This window comes from Rhinichthys klamathensis, unplaced genomic scaffold, assembly GCF_029890125.1.
Source record: "Rhinichthys klamathensis goyatoka isolate OS25496 unplaced genomic scaffold, OSU_Roscu_1.1 h1tg000262l_1, whole genome shotgun sequence".
Classification (NCBI taxonomy): domain Eukaryota; kingdom Metazoa; phylum Chordata; class Actinopteri; order Cypriniformes; family Leuciscidae; genus Rhinichthys; species Rhinichthys klamathensis.
The window spans coordinates 2,453,709-2,466,659 of NW_026606783.1; the positions used below are offsets into that span (position 1 = coordinate 2,453,709).

The 12,951-nt window shown below is 35.8% G+C and overlaps 1 protein-coding gene across 1 annotated transcript in view; it reads right to left on the reverse strand.

Moving 5' to 3' along the window:
* The window catches only part of efna3b (ephrin-A3b), a 72,749-nt gene that overhangs the window by 3,976 nt on the left and 55,822 nt on the right, over positions 1 to 12,951 (reverse strand). Inside the window, exons 2-3 of the mRNA XM_056267753.1 lie at positions 3,512 to 3,798; positions 2,875 to 2,940 (exon numbers count right to left, since the gene is read on the reverse strand). Coding sequence (XP_056123728.1) covers positions 2,875 to 2,940; positions 3,512 to 3,798 — 353 coding nt within the window. The remainder of the gene's footprint in view (positions 1 to 2,874; positions 2,941 to 3,511; positions 3,799 to 12,951) is intronic.

Here is a 12,951-nt window from a genome sequence, read left to right on the forward strand (position 1 = left end):
TTCACATTTTTTACAGAAAATTATGATTACCGGTAATTAATATTTTTTATTAAATAATTTTAACAGTAAAATAATAATAATAATAATAATAATCTGCATATAGTTTTGTGGAAAAAAAAGAAAACCCAAATATATCTTTCAAGAATAGTTTGGGTTATTACCTGTTAATCTGCTTTGAAACTATATTATTTTAATATTTCTAGGTATTTATTGTAAAATTCTTAGTTGGTAGACAAAAATACATTCTGCTTAACAGAAAGAAAAAAATTGTCAGATAATATTTGAATATTTAATTATTAATTAATATTTAATAATTGTTTTTCCTTCAGAACAAATGTACTGTGAGAAATCCAATTAATATTTTGAAATAATATTTTATTATTATCGTTTTAGCTTTGGTATTTAGCGTTGCTTTAATTTAGCAAAAATTAAAAACCCTTACAGAAAAGTTGCATGGCCAATTTCTTTAAGTGTCCCATAACAAGCGTTGTGTTTAAATCCAACATTTAAAAAATGCATTGGAAAACTACTGCATTTTGTTTCCTTCTTTTTTAACTCAGAAGGTATACGCTTTTTTTTTTTTACTTATCTTGGTTTCATGGTGGTCCCCATTTTTAGTTATTTGGCTTATAGCATGAATATGTTAGTCTTAAGGTAATCTATAAGCCAGTATGCTCCAAAACAATGGCAAAATCCGCATTTAGAAGATATAAGCATTCAAAACTTACAGTTTTTCATTTCCGCCAATATGGATCAATGATTTTGATGACATCATTCTGCACTTCAGCTTCTCATCAGATTTTCTTATGAGCGATCATATGTGCAAGTTGGTGCATACCAGAAAACATATCGGACCCATTTGAATTCTGCACAGAATGCTATATTTTAAAGCAGTGTGGAGGAGATTAGGAGGAGAAACGGTTAGAGATTGAAGAAACTGCGGCTTTCGCTATCTCAACGGCTCTAGGCGAGCTGTGATATAAACAAAACGCTATTGGTTATTTTAAAAAAGGAAGGAGCTGTTCGATATGTCCCGCCCTGTCTTCCTGTTTCAATGAAAATTACGTCAACACATGTCATTGGATAATGCTGCGAGTTTCGAGGCACGTCGGCGGGCCTTTAAATGCCCCCCATAGCTGCACATGTTATCTCTCTAATCTAACACACCTGACTCAACTCATCAGCTCATTAGTAGTTTTCCACATCCTGATAAATACATCAGCCCTGCTTCAGCCGTTTGATCTCAAGGCACTGGAGTTCAGACCTGGCTGAGCAAGAATAACAGATTCATCTTGACACAAGAACTCAGAGACTCCAAGATAGAGGGCAGAGGTTAAGACAGCACACAGTATGCTCTCTCTCTCTCTCTCACACACACACACACACACACACACACACACACACACACACACACACACACACATACATACACTGAGCTGGAATATTATTAATGAACATGAGCAGTGACAGAAAGAGAGGGTGAGGGGTTAAAATAACACTCAGTGCCAGCAAACTGACTTTGAGAGAACATGAATTCTGACAGGACCTGGAAACAAGAGAGAGGGAATAAATAACAGAGGTGGAGCAATAGAATGGTTTATAGCAGTGTTTCCCAATCTTTGTTTTTGTCTTATATAATCTTAGTTTTTAACTGAATTCAGCTTGATATTGTTTCAATTGGGCAAGACATTTTAAATAAAAAGAAATTATAATTTACAGAGACCCACACATGACATGCAAGAGAAAATATATATATATATCGCAGCCACAAATTCATTCCCTCATTTTAGTTAAATCATGGCAACGATATAAATTAAAACGGGGGAATAAATTAGTACAATGTGGCCACGATTTACTAAAACGAGGGAATATATGAATAAGTGTGGAACAAATGTATTAATTCATGCCCACGATTGAGCTAAAACAATTCAACAAAATCTTAATTTGTTATATTTTATTATATAATGATGTCATGCAGGGCTCCATAATATATTTTTTTTTATTTGAATCTTTTAATAAGTGACAATTTTGGTTAAATACACTACTTCATAAATTTAGGGTACATTTTGTTAATGTTTTCCAAAGAAGTCTCTATGCTGACCAAGGCTGCATTCACTCGATCAAATATAGAGTAAAAAGAGTAAAAAATATTATTACAACTTTATTTTATTTTATTATATTTTAAATGATAATTTATTCCTGTGAATGCAAAGCTGAATTTTTCAGCATCCTTACTCCAGTCTCCAGTGTCATATGATCCTTCAGAAATCAGTCAAATAAGCGGATTTGCTGCTCAAGAAACATTTCTTACTTTGATCTTACTATTATCAAGTTGTGCTGCTTAATATTTTTGTAGAAACAGTGATAGATTTTTTCATGATTCTTTGATGAAAAGATTGTTAAAAATAACAGCATTTATTTGAAATAGTAAAGAAATGTATGCTGCTACAAAATATTTCTGTCACTTTAATCGATTTAATGCATTCTTGCTGAATAAAAGTATTCATTTCTTTAAAAAAATAAACTTACTGACTTTCGAATGGTATTAGTTTAACGAAGTAAAGTCAAAATCTTTTCAAGTACACCCTGAGGTACGCGTATCCCTGGTTGGAATCACTGTAGTGCCAAAAAAACAAAACAATATTAAGACATGAAACCTAGTTGGGAAAGAAAGGGAGAGAGTGTGCTTTCTGTGTAAACAGATTGATTAAATCCTCAGAAAGACAGATAGTAGAGTTAAAGAAAACTGGATTGAGGTGGGTGGACAGGTGGATCAATTGACTGAAAAATAGAATGGTTGGATGGATGGATGAAATGATGAGTTGATGGATGGATGTATGATGGAATGATGGATGGATGGATAGAGGTCGATACCTGTTGAGCAGCAGACATACACTCTTAATCTCAGGCAGCTCCGCCCGTGGTGATGAGTGGGTGTGGCTAAAAAAACAAGAAAATGTCAATCATCTGTCAGTCATCCGAAATACTGTAATATTCTGGAAAATTGTCTGCAATATTAAACACAGAAAAGCTTTAAATAAGTAATACTATCTAGTATCTAAAAAAAAGCTTGTACTATGTAAATGGTAACTTGTATGACAATGCAAGCATACAACATACAACAGTTTATTGTTAGCATTGTGTATGTAAATATAATAGTACTTAAATGTGGATTATTATGCACTTACTGTATATTACATGTAAATACACCGATTTATGAACTTTATAGTTAAAAATATATATAATACATTTAAATACAATGATTTCTATTATTATTTGAAAATCAACATATATTAAAGGCAGGGCAACAAATTTAAATTAATATTCACATAATAATGACAATTTGGGGAGGGGGATGATGTACTTAATTGTTATTAAAATAATGTTGTAATTCCAAAAAAATAACCTTTTTTTAAGCAGAATATATGTTTTTCTTTCTTTGACATGTCTAACATTCATATACTATAATACAGTCATGTAAATAGCTGTGTTAAAAAAACACTATACTCACAGATATAATAATATTCATGCCCAACGTGGAACTCATAGCCGAGCGAGAAGGCGCTGTAGCGCTGAAACTTTTCCGAGAACTTGATTGGGGCATGCGGGGCATGGGGGCGGTTACACTCCCAGCGTTTGAAGCCCAGCTGCGGGTCACACGTACGGTAACCACGATAACTGACCATGTAGAGCACGTACTGCTCAGCGACACCTCTCTGGCTGCTGTTATAGTGAGGACAGTAGATATCCAGATAGTCATTGACATTCACCTGCACAGTGTAGCCCTCCTTACGAAGTCTGATGACACAGAGAAACACACATTAGTGTCAATTCTTGCTCAAAAATTATCAATTAAATGTATCCATTTACCCATACATTCACCAAGCAATGCAAAAAAACAAAAAAAAAAGAAGAAAAAAAAAGAGTGCTAATTTACATAAATGACGAAAGGAAAGTGTATATGTGTGGTGCTGTGACCAGTCACCAATCTTTTAACAGGGTTCCAACACATTTTCAACTTTAAAATTCCACTTTTCCAGACTCAAATTTCCAAACCTCTCTGTAAATTTGTCAAACCATAAATGAACATAAACGGTTCATACATCATTATGTTCAGCGTTATATTTTGTATATATATAAATATTTTCACTTTCTGTTTTTTTGTATTGGTTTTCTTGAAGTGATAACATGCACTAAAATGATGAGAATAAACCTGCATTTTTGCGTAATGAAAATTTGCTCCTTGAATTCATTCATCCGTGTTAAACAAACTTTTGCCATGAAAACTCTCTGCATATTTCTATGATAAATAGCCAAGCTGAATGTGAGAACAACTAAATGCCCTCAAATCAAGAATCAGTCAAGCACATCTGATTTAAAATAGCAAGAGGTCAGGTGCAGCTGATTTCACATTCATACAAAATGAAAAGCAAAAAAATAGTTATTTTCAGCCCCATGTGACCTTGATCCAGTGATCTAAGTGGAGCTCATTTACTTTTTTTTTTTAATAGATTATACATTATTTACATTTACAGCAGATTACACATCAGAGCAAAGCAGGTAGCGGTTTTGTAAATCATCACACACACACACACACACACACACACACACACACACACACACACACACACGTCTTTCCTTTTCATTCAAGGTTAAAGGAGGACAAATAAGTTTTCACACGATGATGGATGCATTTTCTTTGGCTGAAGTTCAGACATAATCAGTGCAAGCTTGTATCAGACATTTGCATTTCGGGGGAAGCTCCCTCGGGCCTGAGAGATAGAGTGAAGGTGAGCATGAAGAAGGGATAGACGAGAGTGATGGCTGTGTTGGGACCTGTAGTAATATATTGTTATACCGCTCCAGTGCGCAGCTGTATTGACAATGAGTCTTACCATTCCAAGACTGTGTCTGATGAAAGCGCGCGTAACGCAACGTAGGCCTACTGTATATGAACAGCGAGTGCATGCAGCTCTCGCGGGGCCAGTCTTACTGCAGGTTGGAAAAGTTGCACTGCAAGTGTCAGGATTCAAAACACAAGCGCGGTCCCTTCTTCACTGCACTCGTTTGTCAATGTCACACCAGTAGACGCCGAGAGGATGGAGTGAAACTCACTCAGCGGGCTCTCAATGATGGGATTATTGCCATAATGACGTCTGGCCAGCAGGTGTCAGTATTTAGATGTGCAAATGAATATCAATTTATTTTCCTCGGTTCTAGGTCACTTCTCCTGGGAGATTATTATTCAATTATTAAATGAAGATCAAACATGCTGCATTAACGCAGCTCCCACTTCACACTCGTCTCTGATCCTCACTCACTCACTCCTCTCATTCTATTCCTCCGTCTCACTACTGACTTTTAAATGCAAATGATGGCGTGTAAGCAATGTTTTTTCTTTTTCTTTCTGTAGTACAGGCTATATCACGTCACACCCATCTGCACACATTCATCCATTCAACACCATGTGCTTACCATGTGTAAACACCAAGGAAACCTAAACCTAAAAAATAAAGATTTTATTGCAGCAATGTGCTAGCCTTTTTTCTCTCAATAAAATTATTTACCACCATTTACTTATTTGTACTACAGCAAAAATGTAACTTGCTCATCGATGTTATGTGCCTCTTCTTCTTACACTGTTTGCACCAGTCCCAAGAGGGAAATCCGGAGGGCCGTCACACTTTTGGAACGTTTCACTTTTCACCGAAACTAAGTCAATGGGGCCCATCAACTGTCTGGTTACCAACATTCTTCAAAATAAATTATTTTGTGTTCAGCAGAAGAAATAAATTCACACAGGTTTGAAACAACATGAGGATGAGTAAATTTCCATTTTTGGGTGAACGATCCCTTTAATGGCCAAATAAAGGAAATCTACTCTTCATTGAATATTTGTTGACCAATAGTAGGCCTAGGGCATATCAGATGCCATAAATTTAACACGGATGCAAACGAGGCTGTTAAAGATATCCTACGTAGCCTACATTCTTTATGGCACTCAAAGGCCATGTCACAACACACAACTTTTAAAACTGTTTTGTAAAGTTGTTGTCTACTGACATTTTTTCTTTCTTTTTTTTCCGGGAAGACATTTCGTCAGCTGAACAATCGGCATGTTGTTAGAAACCAGCACAATCCATTGAACAAATGTAGCCTATCCCTCAAAGCCTCCTTTTCGTTCATGTCAAAAATGAAATAGTGCTACCTCCCTGACTAAGGTCTAATGAGTAGCCTAGTTGTCACAACGAAATCTGCCATTAAAGCTGCAGTAGGAAGTTTTGAGGAAACGTTGAATTAGCCTAAAAAATTTGAACAAGCAGAACTTACAGGTCCCACCCCCTTGCTCTCTGCTGCGCTACAGCCCTCCCTCCACAGCCCTCCCTCCACAGCCCGTCCTCCACAGCGGAGCCTGTCGTGAACGCGCAGGCTAGTAAACAGGGCCACCGATAACAGCGGATAAAAAGTTATATGGCACATTCACTAATAGGGAATAAACGTCAATAATATGCTTTACAATGACTAAGGCCTGCCCATACTACAGACTACAAACTTGGTCCTCAAATCATTATGTATTTTGCAATAGCCTACATGTAACTTTATAACGTTGCACTCTTTCTATAAGTTATAAATAGCTAGTAAGATAACGTTAATATAACGGTAACTAACGTTACAGTATGTAAGTAATTATTCTAGCGATATATAATGCTAGATAAGGTGTGCTAGTACATTTTCAGCAACATGAAAGCCAGTGAATTAGCAGGTTTCAATTGTTGCTTAGCAGAGTGCGTGACATTTTATCTACATGTTATGCGGCTAGAGTTTTGACACCGAATCAATGGGCTCTGTGTAATTCTTACTTTTTCGCTTGTTTATCGTCATCAGTCTTTTTCCTTTTACCTCTTTGTTTTATGAGCAAGTGTCACTCGAGAATTGGCCGTTTAGGTTGTTTCTCCGTCATAAGCACAGCTGCAGCACGCCGGCAATCTTGAGTTTGAACGACGGCTCGTGCTGTGCAAGAGAGGGGTGTGATCAGCGCGTACACGAGCGTGATTGACACTGCTAAGACATTCCTCCTGGCTCTGATTGGTTGTTTCTGACAGGGAGCGTGTATTTCTTGCAAATGGCAATAGGACCACTGGGAGGAGCCAGAGGAGCTTGATTTTTAAACAGATTATCTGTCTCATATTCTACTGTCAGGACATAATGACAGTTTTAGCAAATAAATTTTTTCAAAAGTTACCTACAGCAGCTTTAAAAAACGTATTATTGAGCAAAATTCAAACAGTAAAACAATTATTAAACAAAACAATTCACGAGATAGCAAAACTGTAAAAGGTAAATGAAAAAATATTTTATCATAACCTTTGTTTTTGCCAATAAATATTGTAATTAATTTAAAATCAGATTACCGTAAATAAATGTTTAACATTTAAAAGGCATGTCAACTTGCCCAGTCCTGAAATTTTCAAAAGGATTTATTGTTCAATTAAAGTACCCTTAGGCCTATGCCCTCGACCATTGCCTATATGTAATGCCAGTTTTGTTTCTCTTTCATTACAAACTTATTTGGAGTGCGGGAATGATGACCGTCGGAGGTGGAAGACTGATGGAAGGGAATCTGCAGTTGTTTTTATGTCCACGAGGGGGCGACGAAGAGAAGAAACGTTAACCCCACTGTGGGAGAGTTCAAGTCATTAAAAAAATGATCCTGGAGTATTTAAAAAAGGCTGGCACAAATTTTCTTCTCAACTTAGAGTAGTAACCCCTCTGTATTAAAGGGCAAATCAATCATTGCAACTACTGAGCTAACATTTGAAAGAGCATGCATACACACAAGGTTTACGTGATTGTATGTGTGTGTACAGGCTGTGTGGGTCCAGGATGCAAGATGCTGAGCTAGGCAGCAGGTCAGAGCAAGATCAAGACTCAGTGGATCAATGTCACTATGAGAGAGAGAAAGACAGAGGCCAAAGCTTCTACAAGAGAACAAAAGCCAAGAAAAGCAATAATACCATCTGAGAAACAACTGCCTATAAGCGTTTTACTTCGCCTCATTAATCAAATGTTGCAAGTACACCAAGACATCCCGTTATTACAGTCCATTTCTTGTTTTTGGACACATATTAATTAAAATCTCCATCCTTTTACATGTAGAACTTGAGTAAGATGCGCATTTTTCATATCATTACATGTGCGATTGTGCCTACAGAGCATATCTGTAATGAGACAGAGAGAGAGAGAGAGAGAGAGAGAGAGAGAGAGAGAGAGAGAGATGGCAGAGCTGAATCAGCACCACAGGAGAAACAGCAGCTCTCTTCTCTTCCCTCGTTGTTCTTTTCTGTTCTTCTAATTAACCCCCTCAATCCGTTTAATTAAAGGAGAGCATCTGTCCTGCGAACAGTTGACAAAATACATGTGATGTGTGTTAATACACAAACACACAAACGCACATGCTGTGCCCTATAAAGGACACCTGCAGATCCACTGATGACTGTGGACTAAAAGTAAGAGTGTTAACATCCAGACCTCTGCATTGAGTCAGTTAAGCAATATAGGGCCTATCACATTAACAAGAGTGCTGGTGTTCCGAAAATCATGCGATTCGACCGCAGCTGTGCTGATATTCAGACCAACAGCGCCATTTTATACAACAGTTAAATAAACAAGATCTTCATATTAAGTAGCATTTTAGGCGTAATGCCAGTTACGTTGTCTAGTTTTGGTAGGGGATGAAAAGTTTCAAACAAAGCCAAACCATTCCCAGGTGTTCATTTACTTGAGTATATTCAATGACTCACTCTCTTTAGAATCAATTGTTTGAGTAAATGATTCAGTGACTCAATTGTTACAATCAAATCAGTGTTTTTGAATGAATTGCTTAAGTAAATGATTAAATGACTCACTTGTTACATTCTTGAATAAATATTTTGAACAAATCACTTGAGTAACTGATTCAGTGGCGGCGTCCGAAAGCTTAGGCAGTGACTTGTTGCCGCGTTGCCCTATCAGGCAATGACTTTGCAGGCAGTGTTTGAGCGTGAAGATGCCTCACGAAACTGATTTCGGACAGGCAGCACAACAGTTTAATGGTCTACACAAAAATGTGAGCTTTTGAGTGAAGTTTTGATTACTACAATACAAATTTCGCACTAGAAATTACATCAAAAGAGGAAAACATTTGTTTAAACATACATTTACACAAACTGACCACCAAACACAACTTTCAATTATTTTTAAGCTCAACGGTCACCAAAGAACGTATATTGACAAGAAGTGAAAGCCAATAGAACGTTCCATTGCAACACCAGCGCCCAGCAGCAGCCCTACGCATCCGCCATTTTGGGGTGAAAGTGACTCGGCAGTCATATCCTCCTGGGACCCAAGAATAGACTTTTGTCCACTGTAGTGGACATTATATTTTAGTGAATTTCTCTGACATCATACATGTCACATGACACAACCTGGGTGTCCTGTAAAGAGCGCATTCAGGACTTTTCAGAGATACCAAATGTTTGGAGGTTTCACCATGAAAACAACTTCTCCTTGGTCTTTAAAAATGTCTGACATTAATTTAGTGATCAAATGTAGCATTCTTACGGAAATATGATAATATAGTGTAATTATAATATAAATTGGACTACTTTTCAAATTGTATTTCATAAAACAACATCTCAGGAAAATGTTAAGGGGTTTAAAAAAAAAAAAAAACTTTCTGTTACAGAACAGGGCATTGATTTCAAACGTGTCTAGAGGACATCAGGACTAAAATCATGTTTATCAGGCATTCTGGGAGACACAACAAGTGAATATGGAAATAAATTATACATCAATATTCCTATGAAATGTTAGATATTATTATTAAAATGTTGCCAATTATTACTCCAATTATTACCCTTTATTCTTTCATTAAATGTTGCTCCCAGAACACATTAATGTGCAATACATTGCATTGAATGGGAATATTAACTTATGGCCATTTTACCCACATATTGCAAAAAGTAAAATGGTGTATCAATTCATTCCATTATTTCTTTCATAACATAGTTGAGAATAATCTTTATACAAATTTTGGTTGAAAAAATCCTGAAACCCCAAAATGTATTGGTGATTGAAAAAAAATCCCATTGTTTTTGCCTATACATATAATTTCATGTCATTTTATTTTTTAAACAACTTAGTCCTGGCGTCCACTACAGAGGACATAGCATAACGTATGAATAAAATATTATTTTATATATATGTTTTTTTACCATTTGTTTATTGTGCTCTAAACAGTGTGATGACATGGAAAAAAAACTAAATTCAAAAAACTTTTTTTTTCTGGGTCTCAGGAGGATATATTATACATATATTTAGTCCAGTGCAGAGGTCATTTTTAGGTTGAAATAATTAGGTGATTATTTTAACTCACAACAGTTAACGTTATAGCAGTTAAAAAGAAGTTGCTATTTGGCAGCCACTGACGCCAGCCCGTCCTTTAATGGAATGGACCTCCACCGGAGCTCTGCGTCCCAAACCTCCACTTTCCACATGCAAGTAACTTAAACTCAAAGAAATAAACATTAACACAATATACCACTGACAACTGGATAGTGTGCACCCAACCCAGTCATGTATGATACAAGTGTAAATGATAAATAAAGTGAATGTAATGAACCAAATCTGTGTCTGTCGTTATTATGAAATGTATATAAAGTGATCGATAAAAAAATATTGAAGGATGTACTAAAAGGTAACCAAAATAACATATAAACAAACAAAAGGAAAAGATGTATGTTTTTGCATGGGTTAGTTACCGCCTTGCTGTGTGGCCACGTTGTCGGCCATCACACACCGATTGGTCTGCGGAGCACCACCTCAAATCGAACACACCTAATGATACCGTGACTCCTGAATGAATCAGGGTTTTTGAACAAATCACTTAAGAAAATTATTCAATGACTCACTTATCAAGACTTTACCATGTTTCGCTATAACTACTGGGGTAACAAAATGACTTGCAGAAAGGTTCACTGAAAAATCTCCACCACTTCAGCACAGACTGACAATCATGCATAGATTTTGAGAGCAATTTTACTGGATTTTTAAAAAAAAAGGTTTTTATTTATTATTTCAACATTTTTCATTGTTCTTTATTTCATTTCCTACAAAAAAAAACCCCCAAAAAACCCAGGTGCATGTCTTCCCTGATAGTATTTAGTCCATGTTTCTTTCGCCCTGTTTCTTTCTATCTCCATTTTGTGTTTCCCATCTAATTATTTGGTCAATCCCTACTCATTTTGTTCCTCTCTCTCTTTTTCTTTTCACTTGTCCTTTCTTTCCTCCTCTACAGCGGTAAATTATTGAAAGGTTATTAAATTCAGAGGCATCATAGAACCACTGCCGCCCGGCTCACTCACACACACACACACACACACACACACACACACACACACACACACACACACACACACACACACACACACACGCACACGCACGCACGCACGCGGCCGAAATGTTCCAAATGCCACCCCAATAAAATTAATACACGATTCCACTCTCTGCAGCCAAACAGATGTTTACTATTCACTGGGTTCAGAGCAGGTTTTTAATCAATCAAACTTTCTCGTAATCAGTGTTTCAGCCGGGAGAGAGGAAGAGTGTGTGTTTGGTTTTAAATCTGCTAAGGAATTGATATGTGTCTGTGGGGGAGAGTTCAGCCGCTGTTAGCTGCTCTCAAGGCCGACCTCATCACCGCTCCCCTCACATCAAGTGAGTCTGTGTGTGTGAGCGTAAATCACACACACACTGTAAAAAATGTGACCAATGGTTACTTAAAAAATTTATGGCAACAAAGTGACACGTAATATAATTGAATAGATTTTAAGTTCTACATCTTTGATTAAAAAGTATTGAATAAATTAACTAAATTTAAACCAAAAAAAATGAGTACATGTTCATAAAAGCAACACTTAAAATGTGTTGAATTTAGTAATAGCATTCAAAATTTTAAGCCAAAATATTATTAGTAAATCCAAATCAGTTTCACAAAGAAAAGCAATTTATGTTTAATAAATATCTGAGCAAAAGTAATTTAGATTTACTAAATATCTAGGAGAAATTGCTTTAGATTTACTAAATATCTAGAAGTGAATTTAGATTTACTAAATATCTAGGAGAAATTGCTTTAGATTTACTAAATATCTGGATAAAAATAAGTTATATTAACTAATATTTTAGCACATTTTTGCCTAATTCAACACATTTATTCTGCGTTTCATATTTATCCGTACCTAAATGAATTGTTTAAATTGAAGTTTTAATTGGTATCACATTGCTTTAAATCTATTCAATTATATTGGATGTCACTTTGTTGCCATAATTTTTCTATGTATAATACACTCAATATCATGCCTTCTTGGTGCCACAGGTAACTTAAATTGGGTTAATAAATCATCATGCATAACAGCAGGTAAACATTTATTTGTCAATTTTTTTCTAAACATGTTTATCTGACATTTTTCAAGTTGTTTAGTGCAAAATGTCAAAATACAACAATAAAACACAGAAAGAGGCTAAGAAAACAAAGGCAGAAAACATGTATGCGTACAATAGGGACAATATAATGGCATTTGGGATTCGGATGTTAATAAATGTTTGTTCATTTAATGGTGTTTAATTTCTGCTACATCATTGGCTTAAATTTTCCAGTGATTTGTGATGTGATTTAAGGTTTAGTCCTGTTACTGCATTTAAATTATGACCATGACAGTTATTATGCCAGTTTTTAGTCTACAAATTTTTCTTACATTTTCATTTAAAATATTTTATTACATGTGCCAATTGAAATCGTCAGGGCCATTATGTTATTCAAACGGCTAATAGTAATTGATTAAAATATCACATGGAACCTGGGATAAGGTCAAGTAATTCCATTAGCCTTACTTTACTTTTTGCTTAAATAGGTCT